Here is a 26027-nt window from a genome sequence, read left to right on the forward strand (position 1 = left end):
GTAATTAAAAACTGTCGCTGCTGTCGTAGATTTCGGTATTGTGTATTCCGGTTGTAACTGACATAACACGAAATGCATTGCTGCTTGTTTCAAACGTAGCTCAAGTAAATTAAGATGTCGGCAGAATATTAAGAGAATTCTTGACTATTTAACGAAAATAACACGAAAGAAGTAACAATAAGTGCTGTTACATTAATCAATAAAATAGAATTTATATGGATCCTTTTTGAACTTGGCCGTATAGAGTGATTCATTACCAAAAGTTTGACAAGTCTGCTTAAAAATGTCCATAGTAAATTCCATCACTTATAAACTTTATAAACGTACATAGATGTTGTTAACAAAAACATCTACAACGTTTCTCATTTTATCGCATTTTTCGTATGTATATCTAACACAGTTACCCTTTTCAACACACGCAGAATGTTTTATATATGTTGCATCAAATAAGTTTGCAGTCATATTTTAACTGGAATATATAATCAAATAGGAACACTTTTTTTGTAATAAGAGTGTGTTGAAGTTTAGTGTAGAGAGTCCGAAAAGAATTATCAACCGCGTGATGTGAACTATCAAGTCATGCAGAAGCACGCCATCCATCTAAAACACAAAACAATTTCGTTCACTCCTCACATAATTTATATAATCAATTTCATAATAATAGAAAGATAATGATAAGTTATTTAAAATTATATAAAATGTATGAACAAATATACCAGGATCTGATGAGTGGGACAAGACCATAAAACCGGATGAAATTTAACGTTCTACTATATCAAACTAACGTTACGAAGTAAAGGAACCAGTTAAAAGCAATGGCAGATTATTTACAAAACAATGAGTGTACACCGTAGTTTATGTAGGCATTATTTAGTGAGTATCTTCATATGTTCACAGGCAGGTTTTAATTGGTAATGCTATGATTATTTACTGTTTTACTCTGTGTGCAGAGAATGGACCTATATGCCATTGTTAAAACTGCCGTGTAATTTGATATTTGCACATGTATTAATAAAGAAATATCGCTCGTTTACACAATTGTTATGATATGTTGAAAGAATGTCTTTTTCCGATAGAGTACGGTATCTTGTTTTTTAAAGCTTCTAACGGCTCGGTTTGAATGATGTTGAGTTCCCAATTTATAACATGACAATAGGCACGCTACTGACAGCAAGTTTCTGGATTGCTTCAAAACTTGTGGCAACTGTTCTCATAAGTTTTATCTATTTAGTTTGGAAAAAAATTAAAGAAGATATCTATTTTTCATCTGAAAGTCCTTTATCAACATGATCATGATTTTCAACCTTTTCTATTCGCTTGTTAACACAGATACGTACGCATGATAAAACAATTTTATGATATATTGTCTGCTATTCATTTTTCGAAATAAGATTACTTTCCTTTTTTGGAATTTTTGATAATTAAATAACCCCCAAAAAAGTGGGGTTTTTTTTCCGGTGCTTCAGTAATAGATGAATGACATCAACCATACAATTTTATTTTTAATAAACTAATCAATTTTCAAGTTTGTATTTATTAATAATCGTTCATAAAATGAAATGTTACATTCAATTGTAAAAACTCCAATGCTACATTGTATACTCTCTTATGCTTTGAAAGTTTTAATAATACTAAATATTTTAGGAGATACCTTTGACGACATTGATGTTCCAAATAATGACGAGGATACAGCACATAAGGTAATCAATAAAAGCATATATACAATGTTGTTTAACATATAGATTGAAAAAAAAGAGATGACGTTATCTTACAAAAAAATGTATTAAAATAAAAATGTAAAAGATATCCTTCATTTTGGTATTTTTTTTTTTTTTTATAATGCTTGTTTCTTTTTTCACGGTCTCTTTACTGATAATGACGCAGTTTTTAAGACTGAGAGAGAAAAACAAACAAAAACAAGGTATAGATGGGTGCAGTCCTAACCTGTACACCAAGTTAACTTGATAACCAGTCATTAAGACTGGTCAAAGTAAACCTGTGACAGGATTTAGGACTGCTCTGACCAGTCCTAGGACAACAGTCTAGTTGACTTGAAAAGCGGACTTGGTCCTAGGACTGTTTTTATGTCTGCCGAAAAAGTTTATTTGGAAACAGGTCCGCTACTGATATAAGTTAACTTCGAACCAGTCCTTCCATAAGTTTACATAAGTTAACTTCGAAACCTGTCCTGCCATAAGTTAATAAAAGTTAACTTTGATTTTGACAACTCCTATAGAACCAGAACTGTTCTCAATTTAACTTTTGGCTGGTCTGCTCAACACTAAGTTAACTTGTAACCATGACCGCTCTACGTCTATTTTTCAAAAATATTTTTTAATGTCTTTGTGTCTTGGTATAAACATAGAAAAATAAAGTAAAATTAATACCTCCGTGATATAAAAACAATTAAAAAATACCGATATTGGTTACAATGCTATATATTCCAATACATATCAAATTCTTTAAATCGTATCATGGGCGGATCCAGGATTTTAGGTAAGGGGGGGGGGGGCGTAAATTTAAATTATGAGGTAAAATCATCGAAATGTTCTTCTAGAGTGGGTGCAATGTAGATATCTCGCCAAGCCAAACGTGGCGAGAAATATTTTGTGTTAAAATTAGCGAGAAATTAAAGTTTTAAGATAAAACCGCCTAAATCTAGCCTGACAACAATCTAAAATCACCATAATAATCAACATTTCAAATATACAATCTAGTACATACATTGAGGGTAAAAATATTTTTTTTTCGAAGTCAAACTTATTTACCTGTTGAAGTCACGTTGAAATACAAACATGGCCTTTGCGACTAAAACGGTAGAACATTGAAATAAGTACCCAGCGTTCGGAATCACGTTTTTGTCTTTTTCTTGTAAAACGAACCAGACAAAACGCTGCTTCTTTTCTTTTGAAAATGTTAAGACATGTTTAATGAGATCAGAAGTTTAATCTCGTAAACAGTTCGAATGAAAACGTGAAATGTTCGAATAAAATCTGTTTTGAGTTACTTCTCGTTTAGATTTTATAACACAAAGGTAATTAAATCATTCACGGCTTTATGTAGTGTTCCTTTTTTTATGTTCGAACTTATTTTATTTTAGTCATGGTATTGTTTTAGTTTCTTCGATACATGATTTAAAATTGTTTCCTTGATATTCTTTTGCTTTAAAGAAAATTAATTGCAGCAGTGAAAATCACTGAGCCTCACAGTATATAAAAGTGGACTAAACACAATAAAAAATATCAGCAAAAATAAGTTAATTTTGTTCACGGGGATACATAAAACTGGTAATCCGAATTTTGCTTGATCGGCCAAAAAAATTTTAACGATATTTAAAAAAGAATAATTAACATTAACATTAGAATTTTCAAATAAAAAATAGATTTTAAGTAAACGTACTTGCACTTTGTCCTAATGTACTACAAGACATTACGTAGTTTGATACAATTGACACAAATAATATTTTAAGGGGCCAGCTTAAAGTAGCTTTTACTTCCTTGGTCAGTGCACGATGCAGTTGAAACCAACAAGAAAAACAAGTTTTGTAAAAAAAAAAAGTGACATATCAAAGTTTTGCTCTCTAATTTCCAACGTGTATTATATCCTTTAAACATTGATGTATTTTAAAGACTTGTGTTGTTTCAACTTAATATTGACTACATACAAATTTTATTAACATATAACAGCAAAAACAGTTATCTTTTTGCAGATGGTGATATTAAAATTGTTTCCTTGATATTCTTTTACTTTAAAGAAAATTAATTGCAGCAGTGAAAATCACTGAGCCTCACAGTATATAAAAGTGGACTAAACACAATAAAAAATATCAGCAAAAATAAGTTAATTTTGTTCACGGGGATACATAAAACTGGTAATCCGAATTTTGCTTGATCGGCCAAAAAAATTTTAACGATATTTAAAAAAGAATAATAAACATTAGATAACGATTTACAAAAATAGTTTTTAATGCATTTAAATCCATATAAAATTATTTAATACCAGTCAAATAGATTCCCTTGTGGTCATTCAAGTTAGTTTCAGATGTAGTTAAGCTGTGTCAAACTAATAAGCCACGCCCCCGTTTAACGAAATCAAACGGATGTTAAGTCCTTTTAATCTTTAAAGTGTCCGCCTCGCCTTTTCTATGGTATGCACTTAAGCAGAACAGCAACCCCGTTTAATCTATCGTTAATTTGTTCCAAACGTTATCGATTTTAAGTACCTCCAACAATCATTCGCAATTAAAATAAATTAAAGACAAATACATTTGTAAACTAAGAAATTTATAGTAAATGATGACAGATTTTTAAAATGCATAGAAAAGTAATCAGTTAAAAATACAAATAAAAAATATGATTTGTACACATGCAGTAACTCTATAGATAAGACAGATTGTTGATAAGTGATATGAAAACTAGCGTCATCTAAGTAATTTTGCAAAAATTACGTAAGTAAATAAAGAAGCTTCAAAATATTGATGCACGATTTTAAAAGTACAAACATTGTGAATCTTTTGAAAATAAAACAGATAGATATACAAAATGTCTAACATAATTTGAACTTTCCCAAATGCAGTAGTTCTTTATCTTAAGTTTCAAAGATTGCTAACTGATATGAAAACTGATGACATGTAAGTAACGTATGGGCTCGTACAAATACTTGGAAAACATAAAAAATGAACATTCAACGACTGTGAAAACCTTTAAAAAGTTGTAATAAACATTTAATGAACGTAACAACCTTTAATAAGTTATAACAAACATTTTACAACTTTCCCAACTCTAAAAACTTTGTAATAACCATTTTATGACTACATCAACGTCTGAGACGTTTACACAAACACATTTCAACTGTCCTTACTATTAAAAAGTTGGGACAATCATTATATACCTGCCACAACTTTTAGATAAACTGTAACAAAGCGTTTTTGACTGTAGCAACGCCGTAAACCACTGCAACAGTCCTTAAATGACTGTGGATAGCAAATTTTATTTTTCACAACCCCTACGAGTGTTAGAACAAAATTAAATGAACTTTTACAACAAAAAAGGGCAAATGTCACAGTTATAATCAGTTGATTTGACAGTCATGTTCAGTCTTCCACAGATTAAGATAGTCGTACAATGACTGTGACTGGTATGTACAGTTGTTTTTTTCGTCCAGTAGTGTATATAACTGCTCTAAATGTCAGCACAAAAATGTTAAATCTGCGTTTTTGTTCTTCCCTAGCCGGGATTCGAACTCATGCTATTGGGATATCGAGACAAGACCGCCTGCCCTGTGTCCAGCGCTCTAGACCACACGGCCATCTATACTGAATTTAAAACTCAGCTTTCAGTGGCCAGTGTTACCTTTCCTCGTCAGTAGAATTTATAGTTGTAACAAGTACATGATATATTAGGCATGAGTTCGAATCCCGGCGTGGAAAGAACAAACATTTGCTCCCTCAAATTTGCTTCCTCAAATTTGCAGATTTAACATCGTTGTGCTGATATTGAAAGTTATTATGAATATCAAATATATTTTACCCGTGTATCACCTTCACTGGTGATCCAATCGATGGATCTGTCGTAGAGTTTTTACTAGTTTTTACTTGTTGTTATTTGTAGTAATACATGTATATGACTAATAATAACATGGCTGTAAATAATTTAAACTGTGTCAAAATATAACAATCGGATTTATGAGATAATTAGGAGATTAAAATGTCAAACGACTATTATGTTATATTAGGATCTTACACCACGAACACATTGTCGATAGTGAATCGAGACAAATACACTATTGTTGTCGTTCCTCCTTTTGTTTCTGATTGAGCAGATCGTTGTGTAAGAACAACAACTTAATAAATGATGTCATTATGTTGTGAACATACACGTACATGTATGTAACTTGTTCATTAATGATATTGCGGTTTTCAATTCTTATACTCAAACATGTCAAATATGCAACAAAATACTATATTCGGTGTTTTATATAATTTAAGTGATACAAATTTGTCATTGGTAATTTTTCCATAGTCTAAACTCAAAGTTACATTTTTAATTTCAGCTCATTTAATTAGAAGATATGTTTCAAAATGTACACTTTTCACTCATGTGTTTAAATTTACTTTGACTGCTTTTGAATGGTTGGAGTGATTGGTTTAGAGAGGGAAGGTTAACTTCACCCATGAACTGTTTGAAACTATTTTCTTATTATCGAATATCCAACACAAGTGTAAGTTAATATACTATTTCAACGCAAATTAAATTCTGCATTCAGGTTCAGTTTAACATTCGGAATTTGGAATTGAGTAAAAGAGAACAGAAGAGCTCGAACAAACCTATTTTGTATCTCATAATTGATAACCACCAAGATAAATGTAAGAAAGAAGAAAGATTTTCTCTTATGAATGAAGTCTTAGAATACTCAAGTACGTAATTCTTCTTATCACTATATTCAAATTATACATACGAGTACTTTATATTTGTAAACATGATGTGTATTTCAGAAACAATTGTCAAACATAATTATAATATAATAATATTTTTACGACAACATATGCTATTGTAATTTTACCACTGTAATTGTTTATAAGCTACATTTATGCTACTCTTGCTTATGCAATTAAATCTAGATTAAAAAAAACAATATTCCAGGGTCCGTGTTTTTATGAGGAATTCCGACATAGCGGATTTGTACATATCAGCAACGAAGTTGTGGATCATAATTCCGACAGTTTTACTGACGCAATCATGTTATTGAGTAAAATCGAGAATGGAAATGGATAATATGTCAAAGAGGCAACAACCCGACCAACGATCAGACAACAACCGAAAGCCACCAGTGGGTCTTCAATACAGCGAGAAAATCTCGCACCCGGGGGTGGTCCTCAGCTGGCCCCTAAATAAAATTGTGTACTAGTTCAGTGAAAATGGACGTCACACTAAACTTCAAAACATATAAATGAACTCAAATTCAAAAACATACAACACTTACAATGACCAGAGGCTCCTGACTTGGGACAGACGCAAAAATGCGGCGGGGTTAAACATTTTTTGTGAGATCGCAACCCTCTCCCTATACCTCTAGCCAATGTATAATAAAGTAAAACATAGCAATACGCACAGTAAAACTCAGTTTAAAAGAAGTCCGAGGCCGATGTCAGAATAGGTAACAAAAGAAACTAAGCAAAATAACAATGATACATAAATGAACAAAGAACTACTAGCAGTTATTGACATGCCAGATCCAGACCTCAATTAAACTGATTGAAAGATTATGTCTTCATCATATCTTTTTGGTGTCATGCGGGTCACGGACATGCCTACTTCTTGAAGCCACACCTCTCCATTCTCGATTATGTCTATTACCGATTGTTACTCATTTCTTTTCAATTTTTTATGACATCAGCAACGTAGAACAGGAAATATTTTGCTGTTTAAACTCCGTAAAATCGTATTTCCATCATGATTTTTGACAGTTTTGTTGTTAGTTTAATTCTAATGTTTTGTATGTGGTATGTTGTTTCTTTTATAGTCTTTATTCTTTAGCCATGATAATGCGTCTTTTACAGTAACCAGTTAACTTTATTATGATGAAACTCATAAATTAAAGTAACGATCGAAGTACACGTAGAACATTTTATATCATTATTTTTTTTGTAAAGTCAATTAAGGTCCTTAAAGTTTGTATAAGGTTTTACTTTTCAAATGGTTTGGTCTTGAGCATCATTGAAGAGACAATAATTGTCAAAATGCGCATCCAGTACTGTACAATTGGTTGTGTGCATAGAATAACCACCGTTGAGTCGATATCTCTGCTGAAAGACTGGTAGTTGATGATATCATTGACCAATTACAAGTAGCTGGTACTTTGGTATAGGCATGTCAATACGGATTTTGTTTTATTTAAATTAATTGCCTATAAAATTATTCTTAATTAAGGAATCTATCCAACTCATGTACAGCTCTAATTCCTTGTCCGGGTTAAGCTTTACTTTTGATTTTTTTGGATTTTTTAGGGGGGTTTTCAACATTTGTAAAAGATTTAGAATTTTCAAATAGTTTAACATCGAAAATCAATGAAGAGACATTTGTTCTAGAAAAGCGCATCTGGTTAAGCGAAACTGGTACCAGCAAAACTGATACAAGCACTTGAAACTGATTCAGCGAAACTGGTACCAGCACTTGAATTTTTAGTCCTTAGGAGTATCATGAGATTACTAGCTATTACTTCTCTACTAGAACATGTAGAACGGAAATAGTGATACTGTTAAATTGAAAAAAAGTAACACAAAAATACCAAACTCTAATGTTAATTCAAAAACGGAGAAGAGCATCAAAACTGACAAAATCAAATGTTATAAACCAACAGAACGAATGAAAAACAACTGTCCTCCTGACTTACTACAGACATTTTCCGAAAACATTTGGTTAAACCTGGTGTATAGCTAACTAAACCTTCCGCTTGTGTGACAGTTGTTTTTAATTCCGTTAACTTGACAACATTTTGTTAGCAAACCAAATGGACATAATAGGTTAAGGTGACAATAATTGTGATCATCACAAACATACAACTAAACTGACCAAAAAATTCAAATAAACATAAAAATTAATCTAACGTTTTGGTTTGTTTTTTTTGTTGTTTTTTGTTGTTAATTTTTTTTTAAACTTTGAAATTATTGTTGATATCAGTAGGTATCTTCCCTGTTAACAGTAACGATTCCTTGTGTGGTTTGGTATTACTTTTGATTCGTTTTGGTTTTAAAATCATCACTGAAGATATAATAATTGTCAAAATATGCATCTGTTGCAGTAGCACTGGTACCGTTTATGTTATTAAAAAAAAGTATTTAAGGTTATTTTGGCTTAATATTTTTGTTTTTACGTTTGGAAAGATCACCATTTTACTAAGTAGTTGATAATGGATTAATAAGTGATTCTTATGTTTGTAGCTACAATGAGTTCTCAATTATCCAAATTGTGACATAAATCGAACGAATCTTCACAAGAACACTACTGTGAGCATCACGATAGGTGCCAAATATTAAAGAGGATCTGGCTATCATTCTGGAACATCTGATATACTAACAAGTCTAACAAAAAATAACGAAACCAGAGTCAATTCAAAAGGGGGTTACCATTTGAACTGACAAAACCAAATGTATCAACTAACGGAACGAGTAAGGAAAATACTCCTGAATTGGTACAGGCATTTCCTGAAGAAAATGGTGACTTAAATTTTGTTTTATAGCTAACTATACCTCCAATGACAGTTGTGTATAATTCCGTTACATGGACAAAACCATGGTTTCTTTGTTTTTCATTTTTAGGCATGATTATATCGATATCATTTTTGACCCATTAATTTCTCCCTTTGATATATTCCGTCTGTTTTTTAACGTTAAAAAATTTTGAAACATCAATAGTATATAAACGACATACTTTATTATGCAGGAAAGACAAAATTGCCATGCCATGTCGTCGGACAGAAGGTTCTGTTTCTTCATGGTTCTTCAGATACTGTTTGTACTCACTTTGATACTGATAAGGAGATAGTTGAGGTAACATTAAAGCATAATACAAATAGCAAATAAGTTTATGTAATTTGAATATTTATTTAAAAGCGTTTTGTATCTAACTTTATAACAATAAACAATAAAACATGTACTAGTAATTATATTTCTGGTATGTTAAGGAACACCACATGTACATTGATCAAGTATGCAAAACAAAATCACTTGAAATCAATCATACATCAGAAAATATTCGAACAATTTGTTAACTTAACACAGAGCATTTTGTTGGTCCGCTATTTAAAAGGGGGTATGTTTTGATATAACGAAAAATGTCTTTACCCCAGCAAATGAATGGAAATTAACAATAATCTGTCGGATCTTTTCACAATATCTTAAATAATTAGAAATTTACGTCTTTTGTTAACACTTTAAATGTTGCATACCGTAGGTTGACATTTTGATGTAAGTCCTAAGTGTCGTTTGATTGGTTTCTACTCTACTGCTCCTCCTTCATGTATATACTTACATTAATATCCGATTGCTCTATATATGTTAGAAAATAGACAGGATAATACGCCATCACACATGATGAACCTCAATGGTTATATTGCGTAACAAGATTTTGTGAGGTACACGAAATTGACCTTAAAACGATCGAATTGACTTTTGGTATAAAACCTCTAATTCATAGCCCCATTGCTTTCTATGTTAAATTCTGCAATTTCAAGCATAAATGACTACTTTGTCTTAAGTTCAAATAAAGTGGCAGTTATTTCATGTCAAAACTGTACCTTATGCTGACTTGTGCTGAAAAAATCAACATACCTTCAATTGCATATTAGAGCGTACTGGTTCCCGGAAGTTTGATAGTACAAAAACAGGAACTTCTCATCTGAACAACAGGCCAAATGAGCCCTCCTATTAAAATTTCATATACTTCTTTATTATTCAAATAAAACTTTCAACAAGGGTTCTACAGTGATCCCAAGTCGTCCTCAAGCTTTCATTTGATACTAAAACTACCCAAATATTCCCACTATTGACAAAGATACAGCTATGCGTATGAACTATTTTGTTTAAAATATGTACTACTTTCTTGTATGTTCTTTTCGACCGGGCCTGAATTAGTGGTTCTATACCTATAACAGCACCAAACTTGTGATATTGACTTCTGCTTGACTTAATTTCCTTCTATGATCTATTTCTAGCATAGAAAAACACATAAAGCTTTTGTCAAAACACTATATCACTGAATTTAAGCTCAAATTGGACTGGTAGTAACATATGCGTTAAACAAAGAAAACTACATATGGATACTAATAGTGACAGATATGACACTTTTTCAATTTTTACCAGTTCTGATTTGTTAATATCTACTCAAATAACAGTGTTCTTACCTATATGGTTTATTTTTGTCAGAGATTCTTCCTTGAATATAAATACAGTGGTCCAAACATAAAATATAATTGATTATTTTGTCCCCCCTTTTTTCTACATGTTGGAAAAGGAGAGTGATTTGGTAAAAAAAAACATACTTTTATGTATAAACATGGATCAACAAGAGCAATTGATGTATCTCCAAGCTAGACAACTTGATAAAATGGTTATAAAATGCATTTCAAGTGAGATTTTGGAATTCCTATATAAGTATACACCAATTTTCCTTGAAATAAATAATTCACCAAGAAACACAATAAAACATGAACACTCACTAGATAATTTGACCAAAAACAATATTTATACTATAAACTAGTCATAATATACAAGTTTCATTGGTTTCAGTGTTAGATAATCCAAAAATTTAAATTTCAGGTAAAATCTTAACTGTGTGCATGCTAAATGACCAAAAAAGGCTAAAATACCTTATTGTAGCAATTTGAGGGCTGTAATTTGACACTAACATAATTGTTACATAAAAAAAATAATGTAACATGATTTCTGACAACAAATGTGACCAATTTTCACTGTAAAGGGTATGATTTCTAAAAATAGAATTTCACATGCCTGTCAGTAATAGGTATAAAACCACTAATTCATAGCCCCATTGCTTTCTATGTTAAATTCTGCAATTTCAAGCATAAATGGCTACTTTGTCTGAAGTTCAAATAAAGTGGCAGTTATTTCATGTCAAAACTGTACCTTATGCTGACTTGTGCTGAAAAAATCAACATACCTTTAATTACATATTAGAGCGTACTGGTTCCCGGAAGTTTGATAGTACAAAAACAGGAACTTCTCATCTGAACAACAGGCCAAATGAGCCCTCCTATTAAAATTTCATATACTTCTTTATTATTCAAATAAAACTTTCAACAAGGGTTCTACAGTGATCCCAAGTCCTCAAGCTTTCATTTGATACTAAAACTACCCAAATATTCCCACTATTGACAAAGATACAGCTATGCGTATGAACTATTTTGTTTAAAATATGTACTACTTTCTTGTATGTTCTTTTCGACCGGGCCTGAATTAGTGGTTCTATACCTTTTGATGACCACAAATATGCAGATTATTTACTGGCTACTTTAGTTTAGGATTAATTGCAATTATAACATTCCAATGAGACTGAAAAATGTTGTTTTTGTTAAGATAAACAATAGTTTTACCTGGCCTAGCCGTGCATAAATTGTATTTCTGCAGTTAGCTTCACAAAAAGACTTGAGTAATGAAATAAATGGAATGAAACGTCTTATTTGTAAACTTTCTCTTTTTTTCCACAATAGGCAAGTATAAATTATTTATCTAGTCCAGCTGCTCAGTCTAATATATTGGAACAATTGATCACTTTATGGTAAAAGTATGAAACTTTGCACAGCGTTAGTTTTTATGATTATAAATATTTTTGGATATGGAGCCATAAAAAAAATTCCATCATGGCCGCCAATAGTCAAGAGGCTTAATCCTATATGTTGGTTTGTTTGATCACTTTATGGTAAAAGCATGAAACTTTGCACAGTGCTAGTTATGGCGCTAACAGACATATTTTGATATAGAGCTATCTTAGAAGTTTCAAAATGGCCGCCAAATTCAAAATGGCCATCAATAGTTAAGAGGCTAAGTTCAATATATTTGTATAATTGACCACTTTACAGTAAACGAAAGAAACTGTGTACAGTGTTAGTTATAATGCTAATGAATTTTTTTTTATATAAGAAGCCATCTATAAAAATCCATAAGAAGCTTCTGTACCCCAGTCATTGCTTTCTTTTGGTCAGTATGATTCAGTTTGGACCCAACATTCGGGATCGTTCAAATTCTCATTCGAAACTGACAACAGGACAGCTTCTAATAAATAGTTGTACAAAGAAACAATCCAACCGTCACATGAAAGACGATGAACCCCCTGTTTGTGCTTGACAATCATAATCCACTGTACGACTACAAAAAACGTGATCTAGACTACACTTTCTTCAAACCTGGACCATCTGTTTCCTAAGACAGAGTGTAAGGAATTTCTACTTCGATGACCGATGATGCATACATGTATCGTAGTTATATCCAGGAAGATAGTGTTTGCCCTACCCATCTACTGCAGAATGTTATCACTTCGTCTGCTGTGGACCACATTGACCATAATCCAAGACGTATACCATCAACTATCAATTGATATGTCTTCATTCCAAGATGCATTAAAAGTGAAAGTCAATTGCTCAAAGATGCTGCGGTAAATGCAAGTGTTAAGGCTGAAACTGGGACAAACAATTCCTCGTTTGCCTGTCATGCTTCATCGTTGCTAAATTGGAATAAACTACCAGCAATGTCTGCCCTTCTACCTCTGTTTCACGAGCAGGCTAAATCTGTTGCAATGATACAACATTTGTGGAGCTTATTCGTAGTGCTGTAACAAAGCTAAATCAAGGTCAAACTTCTGTTGTTGCTGTTGACCAACCACTTTTCACACTTAGTAAAACTAATATAAAGGAACTGACCTCGTATGTATTGTGAGGAAAACTTTGTCATGATGTTTGGCGGCCTACACATAAAAATGGCTGCGTTGAAAGCACTCGGTAGTTGGTTTGACGATAGTGAATGGACTAGTGTTTAAGAAAATGCCCAGCTTACATCACTCGGTACAGCAAATTAATTCCTGAAGGCGTCTCGTGTTACAAAAAACACTTTAGAGAACATTTAGTTACAGCATGTACACTTTATCGTTTATTGTCAAACGCTTAACGACAGTACAAAGATTCTTTGAGTGATAATGAGGTAATCCTAGAATTCGAAAAATGGTGTTTTGAAAGGTCAAACAATCTCCTTGTTTTGAATCCTGGTATGTAACATTGCAAATTGAATTGACAGAATTGATATTCGTAAGGTCTGTATGTGAGACTGATGTCTTGTCGATTAAACAACGTCTGTCTCTGATAAAATCAAGAGGAACAAGTTACCACTTTTTTAAACACCACACCCTGCAAAGAAAACTTCTACGATGGATCACAAGCTACTGTATTTGAAAAGTAATTGTCCTTTATTTTCAAGACTTGCTTGTTAATAGAGATAGATACATCGCTTAGTCAAAATCGTACATCCGTCTGGGAACAAAGCTAACCTTTTGTCAAAAGGTCTAGTTGATGTGTCGTCTCTAACAGATTTTAAACCTGTAGTGGTTTCTATTATTCTTGGTGGGTCTACATATTCTGAGTATTGGGAAAGATTAACGAAGAATTGACGTTGTGTTTGACACGTACGTTGACAATAGCTTAAAAGCGTCAACTCGTAGAAAACAGTATAAAGATAATCCAAGGAGAGCTCAATATGAATCGAATGTTCTAGGGGACTGGCAATAATTCTTGGGTCTGGACGATAATAAAGTTGAGTTAGTTAATTTTCTCGCTGATAAAATAATCAAAGCTGACAAAAAAAAAAGATCATAGTAACTGACAAGGACAACGCCATTGGATATACTGCAGAACACAGCTATGAGTTATTGAACTAATGTCCACATGAGATGGCAGATACCAGAATGTTGTTGCTCGCCTTAGATATCGATTCTGAATAGAAAAAGGTCACAACAGAATATTGATCAGAACAGTTGATACAGATGTTGTTGTATTGTCTGTGTCTTGTAACAACAGACTGCAGATTGAACAGTTGTGGATAGGTTTTGGCAATGGAAAGAACGTCCGACATATTTCATTTAACTCATTGAAATTGAGTCTAACCACTGGTCCATGTTTTCACCGATTGTGACACAGTATCAGCTTTTTCTGGGAAGGGTAAGCATCAGCTTGAGGCACATGGTCCGTATATGAGGATCTGTTGGATTCATTTGTACAAATTATTGAAAATCCTAATGAAGTGGACATATCAAATGCTATTGAATTGAAATTGGAAGATATTTTGAAGTCATGAAATCACTTATTATAACTGTGTAAATTTAGACCTTGTCAGAGACGCCATTATGAATTGTATCGACCATTTTTATTTCATTGTTTATGCAACCTATTACAAAGAAATAATATGTATGTTTGCATTTGTATCCAAATAATTGTTTCATTATATTTGTATTATTTTATACCACATCTTTACGAAAAACCGTCAAATTTTGACATTGTTTACGGCGCCATTTTAAATGTTGCCGCCATTTTGAAAACATAATCTCTATCCCCTGGTATAATTTATACATTATAGGTCAGTGTCTACACTACATGGTCAGTTTCACAAATTTGTACTTTCTATACCACATTGATACTGCATATATATATATTAATACTGTCAAACTCTGACATTTTTTATGGTGCCATTTTGAATTTGGACGCCATTTTGATTAATAATGTATTCATAAAGTTGCAAAAATAATTATTAGCATATCTTAAATGTATTTCCTTAAATTTGTGATATCTACTAAACTCTTGCTTATTCGTAGACTTCATCAAGTGTATGATATTAATTGTATTCCCAATACCTATGTCGGCCATCTTTAATTTGGCGGCCATATTGGATTTTTTTTCGTGGCTCCATATCTAAATTTTGTTTATACCCATTAATCTTTCACTATGCCAAGTTTCATGCTTTTACCATAAAGTGATCAATTATTCATATATCCGCTTGACTGTGTATGTGAATTTGGTGAAAACATGAGATGTGTCAAGTCTTACCTTTCATACCTTAAGTTTCATTGATAAATCATAATATGGACTCGTCCAGTGTCCAGTTTGTAGGTCATTTACGTTACTGTACACATTCATACACGTTCTAATTTAATCAATATACATGCATGAAAAGCATAAACAGTATGAAGGTAACCAATCCAATCAAATTGCGTGAAATTAAATAAAAAATAAGCGCTCCACATCATAATAAGTAATAGAGGTAAATTGGGTAAGGAGAAAATGACAGATATTGTAAGATATGTTTTTGCAATAACGAATAAAAATTTGTCAACCAAAAGTTTTGCTATGATTTAAAAAAAAATATGTCGTTCTGTATTTGCGTATTAAATGCAATAGAAAGTTTGGTCTTCAAAAGTCTGCATAATCATTGACTTCATACAGATTCACCCTTTGAAAACATTCAATGTTTCAAAAACAATACGTGGATACAAAGTAACATAATTTTTTAAAACACTGCCAAAAAAATCATTCTGATGTGTATAGTGGTATTGTCATAATGTGCGTTGAAACGAGCAGTTGTATAGCAAACATCGAATTCCCTCACAAAATGTATCACACACTATAATGTATGATAAAGTCACATTAGGTTTAGGCGACTTTTTTTGTCACATATCAGTATTAATATTTTCCGTTATGCTCGTTATCTTGTATCCAAATTTATTTAGAATGGACATAATTTGGTGTCTTATCATTAATATTTAGATATGGGCTAAGGCCGTATTCCCTTATTCCTAGGTCAAACGTTCACGGATCACCTCGCCGGATCCACTACGGATTAAGGTGGCTCGGCCCTTTAACAGTGCGCATATTTTAACGCATGTTTCTAACGATGAGCGCCTTGGAAACGGTAGCTTTGAGGGGTTTTCTCAAAAATAGTTTTGACGACATTGGAACGCGGGCGTGTATGAGAGCACCTTGGTCCGTGTATATTTGCGTCCATTCGTTTTTCATTTTGAAATATCAAAAACACAAAAAACTAAAAAACGAGAGTGTTTTCATTTTTCGTTTTTGATTTCTCAAAAACCAAAACGAAAAACAAAAGTGTTTTCATTTTTCGTTTTTGATTTCTCTAAAACCAAAACGGAAAACCAAAGTGTTTTCATTTTTGTTTTTGATTTCTCTAAAACCAAAATGAAAATCTAAAGTGTTTCCGTTTTTCGTTTTTGATTTCACTAAACAAGAATTTTGTATCTAATTTTAATTATTTCTCGTTTTATAATGTACAATGTTTTCCTTTCTTGTTTCACAGTCATTGATAGTAAATAATGCCAATGTAAACACCCCGGTGTTCTTTCAACATAATGTAGACAAAATAGACCGCCTGACTTATGAATTGAACTACGGTGATAAATGAATCAAAGCCTTTCAAATTACCTTTTTTATATCTTTAATAAAAATAAATTATTATATTTAAATATCAAACGAATCATAAATTTAAATTGTACAATATAATATTATATAAAGATGGTACAATTAAATAGATTGATTACAACATCACATTAACAAGGGAGGTTACTACTTTTTAAAACTTATAAGAAAACTACCCCTATCGTTAAAGTATATACATGTATGCACAGTCACTGTGGTTATCAGATCTGTAATCGAAGATAATGTCGACGGATGCAAAAGACTTTATCAATCTGAACAAATTTAGAAAGGTTGATCTCAGATGATTAGAATTCATAACCAAGGTCCATTATACGAACATTCAGGACGATGATGTGTTTTGCTTGATCAATTGATTGAAAAACAAATTTCCGCAATTTCACAATTCAAACCGGGATTAGCATTCAATCGTTTTGCCATTCGGAGCCTACTCGGTATTAGTTTTGGTTATTTTTGAAAGCTATATGGTGACCTTAACTAGAGCCTGAGTGTGGATGGGGGTTTACGGTATAGAGAATAGTGGGCAAAACATATGAATAATAGAGACAATGGACCAAGAAATTAAAAAAAATAGAATAATGAGGTGTTAAAATATAAAGAGAACAGAATAATTGGCAAAAAGTATAAAGAAATAAAGAGTAGAGAAAAATTGCCTGAAACACTGATTAAAGAATAGAGAAAATCGGCATACAATATCAAAGAATACAGAAATGAAGAACCCCGTATCCAGACCATCATTCTAGTTGCCTAAACCAACGTTATTTTGTCTCCGGTAGATTGTTATTGGTTATCATACGTTTTCTTTTTATTTCTATGCCTATCAATTAAGACATGAGCTTTCATAATTTGCCAGCTTATTACATTATAAAAAAAGACTAAGCCTAACATCACTCTGGGTTTTTTCTCAAGTGGACCTCAGCTACCTACCCTACCACACCATTACCGAAAAGTTAATAAAAAAAAATCTACGGCAATACTAGGTGCAAAGGGAAGTTGGGTAGCTGAGGTCTACTGGAGAAAAAAATCCAGGGTGTTATTCGTCTTAGTTTTTTTTTTTTTAAGTAGGTCCAAAGTTGGGGTCCGCGGACACCCAACCCCACCCTTACCGAAAATTTAATAAAAAAAAATTCTAAGGCAATACTTTTGTCCGCAATAAGACAAAGGGAAGCTTAGTAGCTGAGGTCTACAGTAGAAAAAAACACAGGGTATTTTTCGGCTTATTTTTTTTCTAAAGTAGGTCCAAAGTTGAGGTCAGATACCCTACCCAATCCTTACCGAAAAGTTAACAAACAAAAATTCTATGGCAATACTTTTTTCCGCACTAGGTGCAAACGTAAGCTAGAGACCTAGAGCCTACTTGATAAAAATTCCCAGTTTGGGTAAATCACGGATTATTTATAAATCTAATAAATAATTTCCTTGCCCACCATACTTTGAGTACAAAAAATAAACCTTTCGTCCAATCATAAGTAAGCGAAATCCTACTGTTTCAGAAGTAGAATGTTTTGTCAAAACAGTTTTGTGTGGCAAAAAAAAAAGTTAAAGCACGAGTGCAACGTTTTTTTCTTCTAATGCAGAACAATTGTTACTTTTCATGAACTATTTGACAGGACGCCGAGAATATGGAAAGCTATTTCACACAATATTGCAATTTTGCCAACATTTAAATAATTTCATAATTATTTACGATTCTATATACACTCAAAAGTGTTGACTATATGAAATGTAAAGCGTGCAGCACGCTGTGTGATGAATTGAAAGGAATTTCTATTGTATTTATATAATTAATGAACAAGAAATGAAATTTTGAAATTCATTGAATAGTGTCTTTGACTGCTTAATTATGTATTAAAAAAACTGATAATATAGTGGTTATATATTAATAAAAACATTTGAAGTACGTTTGAATCTTATGCAACATTTGGGTTTATATAAACATCTGAAAACTGGCTGCTAGCAAAGTGGCTGGTAGCGAGTGGCTGCTTGCTTGAACCTGGTCTCACAAACTCCGCATTTTCATTCACGTCTTCACATTACAGGTTTCAATAAACGTTTAGTAAATTATGTCAATGTGAAGAAAATGACCCGTATTATCCCAACAACTGGTTTTAGAATTAATTAGTTTATTTCCGATGCAAAGACCTTATAAGTGAATCAATATTAATACAAAAATATGTCATCTTTAATGATTCCTCATGAGGTTTTTGATTATGTGATTACTTGGCCGTGTATTTTAGTGATTATTTGATTACTAGACCAAATATTTCATGATTATTTGATTATCTAGGACTGTATTTTAGATTAATCGATTACCAAGTTTAAACAATAAATTTGTGTGTATAGTATACATATAAGATTTGGCTTGAAAGACGTTATTTTTTTTTCGCCTCGCTCCGCTCGGTAAAATTGATAAGAATTAAGTCCGAAGATTGAACGCGTTTGTCCAGTAATCTTATTAAAATTCATACAAAAAAGTTATATAAGTATAACGAAATCAGAGATATATCTTTTAATTAGATTGGTTCGTCTAATTTAGTATTTTTATCTGAAGTAAATTTACTAACTTCTTTAATAAAGGATTTGAACAAGAATGTGTCCATAGTACATGAATGCCCCACTCGCACTATCATTTTCTATGTCCAGTGAACCGTAAATTGCGGTCAGAACTCTAATTTGGCATTAAAATTAGAAAGATCATATCATATGGAACATGTGTAGTGAGTTTCAAGTTGATTGGACTTCAACTTCATCAAAAACTACTTTGACCAAAAATATTAACCTGAAGCGGAACAGACGGATGAACGGAAGAACAAACGGACACACAGACCGGAAAACATAATGCCTATAAATGGGACATACATTCACAAAATGTGCTGAAATTGAATGACGGTCTTGTAAATCTCAATTAGACCATAACAGGCATATCCGAATAAAGTTCCCTGAAGTCACAAACAACTTCCCTCACTTGTAGATATATTTCCACTACTTCTGCAATATTGTATTTATCAATAATAATATAAATAGAAATTGTATGCATGTAAATTAAAAACGATCAGGGTAAACTTATCAATCCTTTAAACAAACTTATTTTAAAAGGTTACCAATTGAACACTGTAAGTAGATCTTTGAATATTGTTTTTATTGGTATAAATATTAATTTTGTTATCAGTCCCTTAAAATTATACTACATATTATTGTTATACACATCAATGTACTACAATCTGTTGATACCTATGATTTGGCATTGCACAAAGTCATGTCTTTCTCTGACTGTTAATGACGTCTTTACGCTAAATCCATTGGATGTTGGATGTGTAGTGATTGATATTTTAGTCTTAGATGCATGATTTTTGTGCTAGTTGTTATTGGCTTTAAACTAGCTGTCAGTACTGCGATTACTCTCAGATCTGTACTTTGTGTCCTTTTTTGTTTTTTAAGGATGTATAAATACCCTGCCACGTCCGGTCTGTGCTTTTGTTTGATGTTTTTTTCTGTTTTGTATCGATCTGATATGTTAAGCCCTTTTCAACTGATTTTTATAGTTTGTTCTTATGTTGTTCTGTAACAAAACTCGTCCCAGGTTAACGGGAAGGTTGAGCGCTCACTTGCATGTTTAACCCCGCCACATACTGTATGTGCCTGTCCCAAGTTAGAAGCCCGTAGTTCAATGGTTGTCGTTTGTTGATGTCTGTCATATTTGTTTTTCGTTTTATTGTGTTATAAATTAGGCCGTTTTTTCTCAACTGAACTGTTTCATATTTTTCATGTCAGAGCCTTTCATAGCCGACTATACCCTACTGGTTTTTTTCTCATTGTTGAAGGTGGTACGGTTGCCTATATATAATTGCTTACATCCACTTCATTTGAACTTTGGGGATAGTTGTCACATTGGTAATCATACCACATCTCCTTATTAAAATGTTGAGGGGGAGGGGGGTGAAATTTGTATTTCTTAGGAAAGTTCCAATGTTTTCCTCCCAGGTCACCCAGTTTTAATTGGATATTTTCTCATTTTGCTGTGCCCTTGGATTTGTGTTTAAGGCCAACCAGAGCTTACTGCCTGTTGGTGGGTAGTTGAAGACCATATGGTAAGCTCTAGGTGTCTTTTTGTGTATTGTATATGGTGATTTGGTGATGTCTTCATGTCATTGTCCCATAACTTTATATAGACAGCTTATCAGTCAACCATATCTATCAAAGACGACAAATGATGGCCGAAGCTCTCTTGGTCTTTTGTATAGTCAGGCGAGAAACAAGATATAAACGGACTTGGCTTGGTATAAACATGTATATTTAGTAAATTCGTATAAATTCAAGTCAAATTAATATTTCAAAACAACATAAAAATATAAAAGTGTAAAAAAAAATGTTTTTAATAAATCTTGAAAATATTATTGTGTTTGTGTGTGGCCATGGATAAAGGCATGTTTTTCAGTCTGGGTTAAAAAAAATATTGACTTCGGGTACAAATCCCTGCCCCACCCCAGAGAATCAAATAGTTGCTTCCTTGGGAACAATAGAGATTGAAGATGTTGAGAATGAAGATCAGGTAATAATTTTATGTTCTGCGGCGACGTTAAAGGAACACCAATCAGTCAATCGATCTTTATGACTATGGCTTCAGTTGTGTAATATTCCTTGTTGTAAAATTTCCCTTTCTGCTTTGTGTAGACTTATTAAGACTTGGAATAGATCTACGATGACTAATGAACGGTCGTGTATGGTTTGGCAATTTTACATGCCTACCGATAATAAAATTGACAATGGAAATGGGGAATATGTCAAAGAGACAACAACCCGACCAAAGAGCAGACAACAGCCGATGTCCAGATATGATACGATGCTACCGGACATAGAAAAAACTGTCCTTTTTTCATGGAAAATTAAACTGTTACAGTATATTAAAGAATACAAAACTAGCTCTCTTTTCTGTAAATACAAATAAAAAGTTGACATGGGTGAGATTAAAGCTAGAAATCCCAATCTCACAATTCACTTAAAAATACCATATATAGATATAAGAAGATGTGGTATGAGTGCCAATGAGACATTTCTCCATCCAAGTCACAATTTGTAAAAGAAAAACCATTATAGGTCAAAGTACGATCTTCAACACGGAGCCTTGGCGAACAGCAAGCTACAAAGAGCCCCAAAATGACCAGTGCAAAACCATTCAAACGGGAAAACTATGCAACGGTATAATCTATATAATCAACAAGAAACGAGAACACTTATGAACCACATCAACAAACGGCAACTACTGAACATCAGGTTCCTGACTTAGAACAGGTGCAAACAAATGCAGCGGGTTTAAACGTTTTAATAGGTACCAAATTCACTCTTATCCGAAACAATAATGTAACATATGACCTTTAATATTGAAGGGCTAAACTTGCATTGAGCCGTGTTCAGGCCTTAAAATAGAAAATAAAGAGATGTGCATGGGACAAAATCGCACACAATACATAGAAAAAATACAAATTATCAATGAACAGGGCTTTTATTCCTGTTCTTCATCTTGAAAGTAGCTGGAGGGTCTTCAACGAGGAAAAGAACCATTCATACCCTGAAAACAACAGCCACACACTTGGCTATGTGGATTACAATGTTTTGCTTTATCCTACACCCTGGATTTTTTTCTCCAGAAGACCTCAGGTACCCAGCTTCCCTTTGCACCTAGTGCGGACAAAAATATTGCCGTAGATTTTTTTATTAACTTTTCGGTAATGGTGTGGTAGGGTGGGTAGCTGAGGTCTACTTGAGAAAAAATCCAGAGTGATGTTCGGCTTAGTCTTTTTTTATAATGTAATACATGTAAGCTGGCAAATTATGAAAGCTCATGTCTTAATTGATAGGCATAGAAATAAAAAGAAAACGTATGAAAACCAATAACATTCTACCGGAGACAAAATAACGTTGGTTTAAACAACTAGTATGATGGTCTGGATGCGTATTTCTTCATTTCTGTATTCTTTGATATTCTATTCCATTTTTCTCTATTCTTTAATCAGTGTTTCAGGCCATTTTTAGCTCACCGGGGCCCGACTGTCGTCGTCGTCTGTCGTCGTCTATCGTCGTAAACTATTTCAAAAATCTCCTCTGAAACTACTGGCAAAATACCTTCAAACTTTAACTAAATGTTCCTTAGGGTATCTAGTTTATAATTGTATCCGAAGTTTTGATCCATCGACAAACATGGCCGCCATGGCTAAAAATAGAACATAGGGTTCAAATGCAGTTTTTGGCTTATATCTCAAAAACTAAATCTTCTAAAGCAAATGTGACATGGGGTAAAATTGTTTAATTGGTCAAGATCTATCGGCCCTGAAATTATCAGACGAATCGAACAACCCATTGTTGGGTTGCTGCCACCGAATTGGTAGTTTTAACAAAATTTTGCAGTTTTTTGTTATTATTTTGAATATTATTATAGATATATATAAACTGTAAGCAGCAATAATGTTCAGCAAAGTAAGATCTACAAAAAAATTAATATGACCAAAATTTTCAATTGACCCCTTAAGGAGTTTAAAGACAATTTTACACAATTTGTTCATCAAGTTTGCTAACATTTAAAAATCTTCTCCTCTGAAAAACAGGTGAGCGATTCAGGCTCTTGAGAGCCTCTTGTTCTCTATTCTTTTAATGTTTATTTCTTTATACTTTTTGCCAATTATTCTATTCTTTTTATATTTTAACACCTCGTTATTCTATTTTTTTTTATTTCTTGGTCCATTGTTTCTATTATTTATATTTTTTGCCCACTATTCTCTATTCCGTAAACCCCATCCACACCCAGGCTCTAGTTAAGGTCCCCATATAGCTTTCAAAAATAAGCAAAACTAATACCGAGTAGGCTCCGAAAGGCAAAACGATTGAATGCTAATCCCAGTTTGAATTGTGAAATTGCGGAAATTTGTTTTTCAATCAATTGATCAAGCAAAACACATTATCGTCCTGAATGTTCGTATAATGGACCTTGGTTATGAATTCTAATCATCTTAGATCAACCTTTCTAAATTTAAAAGTAAAGATCACGCACCCTCATTGTTTAGATTGATAAAGTCTTTTGCATCCGTCGACATTATCTTCGATTAACGATCTGATAACCACAGTGACTGTGCATGTAAATTTTAACGACCGGGGTAGTTTTCTTATAAGTTTTTAAAAGTAGTAACCTCCCTTGTTAATGTGATGTTGTAATCAATCTTTTTATTTGTACCATCTTTATATAATATTATATTGTACAATTTAAATTTATGATTCGTTTGATATTTAAATATAATAATTTATTTTTTATCAAAGATATAAACAAGGTAATTTGAGAGGCTTTGATTCATTTATCACCGTAGTTCAATTCATAAGTCAGGCGGTCTATTTTGTCTACATTATGTTGAAAGAACACCGGGGTGTTTACATTGGCATGACTGTGAAACAAGCTTAAGAAAGGAAAACATTGTACATTATAAAACGAGAAATAATTAGAATTAAAATTAAATACAAAATTCTTGTTTAGTGAAATCAAAAACGAAAAACGGAAACACTTTAGATTTCCTTTTTGGTTTTAGAGAAATCAAAAACGAAAAATGAAAACAATTTTGTTTTTCGTTTTGGTTTTTGGGAAATCAAAAACGAAAAATGAAAACACTCTCGTTTTTTGTTTTTTGTTTTTGATATTTCAAAATGAAAAACAAATGGACGCAAATATACACGGACCCACCTTTTCCCGATGTCAACAAACCATGCAAAACGTTCTACAAAACAGGAAATACGTACGGTCAGAAATACAGAGTGTTTTGTTCATTTTTCAAATGAAAAGGAGAGAATTATAGATGATATATTAAAGCATAACATTAAAAAATAGAAAATATAAATATTGACATGTACGACGGTATCTGGTGCGTTCGCTCCAAAAACACATTCTCACCATACATGTTCGCCCCTTGGATCCGTTCGCACCCTATTTTCATTTAAATACTGGTTGAATATATCAAAAGATGTATTAGTATATATAGATATGAAAATATTTTGCCAATGACGCAATGTTTAACCGTAAACAAAGGATAGCGATGTAAACAACTGCATGTCACCTTACGGCTTTCAAAAACAAGTAAAACCCATAGTATGCTATAGTATAAAGGCATCGGGGTTCATCTGCACGCTATAAATAATAAATAAATAAATAATAATAAATAAGCTTTATTTAGAGTCGGCAAAGTATACAAACAGAGTCAACATAAGCTCTAATGAGCTTTTAAGCGTTTTATCCGTTTGGCATATTATAACATTTTGTTACTGTCATAAATCTCTTTTTTACTTAGAATATCTTCATTTCCAAGTATTGGTAGGATCCTATTCCGGAGTATGTGAAATATTTTCCCACTGCAAAATTCTGATAATAGTTACGTACTTTTTATTTGCCAAAAAATTTTGAACATAACAATTCCGGAGTATGTGAAATATTTTAACACTGCAAAAAGTATTTTTTATTTTCCAAAAACAATTTTGGACATTACAATTTTCAAACAAAGACTAAATACTTGACAGTCACACATAACATTTTTATTCAAAGATTTATATACTTTATCAAAAAATGGGCACGAAAATATCTTTTCTCGTATCATGATTCTATGATTTTTGGAACTCTAGTCCTATAACATGAGACCTCGGGGCCAATGTTTATGATATTCCTTTTACTTATTTTGCTATTTGTTAATTTTCTATTTTCTTTTGTATCTATCAATATGCCATCAGAGTTCGCACTAAAAAAAAAGGAAATATCAGCGTAATAACTAAAATAATTGAATAAGAATGAGTTATTATAATAGACTAACGGAACTCGAGCAACACATTTCACTAAATTGATTATTTGTTTTACGCAGAAAAAAAAAACCCGACACTGCAATAATTTGCAGTTTTCCACCTTTGATCATGTAGATGAAAATTGGTCAATAGTAACCGGGACCTTACTAGTATTCTGACCTTATATATCGTTCTATGCTATTATCCCTCAATACCGCATGCTT

At 32.5% G+C, this 26027-nt stretch overlaps 1 protein-coding gene across 8 annotated transcripts in view; it reads left to right on the forward strand.

The window, feature by feature from the left end:
• The window catches only part of LOC127712112 (uncharacterized), a 468529-nt gene that overhangs the window by 384818 nt on the left and 57684 nt on the right, over positions 1 to 26027 (forward strand). The window contains exons 8-10 of one of the 8 annotated variants that reach the window (XM_052218373.1): positions 1645 to 1700; positions 6265 to 6415; positions 9441 to 9547. The exons of the other annotated variants lie outside the window; for them this stretch is intronic. Coding sequence (XP_052074333.1) covers positions 1645 to 1700; positions 6265 to 6415; positions 9441 to 9547 — 314 coding nt within the window. The remainder of the gene's footprint in view (positions 1 to 1644; positions 1701 to 6264; positions 6416 to 9440; positions 9548 to 26027) is intronic. 8 annotated transcript variants of the gene reach the window in all.

The sequence above is a fragment of the Mytilus californianus genome, unplaced genomic scaffold (genome assembly GCF_021869535.1).
Source record: "Mytilus californianus isolate M0D057914Y unplaced genomic scaffold, xbMytCali1.0.p SCAF_8, whole genome shotgun sequence".
NCBI lineage: Eukaryota > Metazoa > Mollusca > Bivalvia > Mytilida > Mytilidae > Mytilus > Mytilus californianus.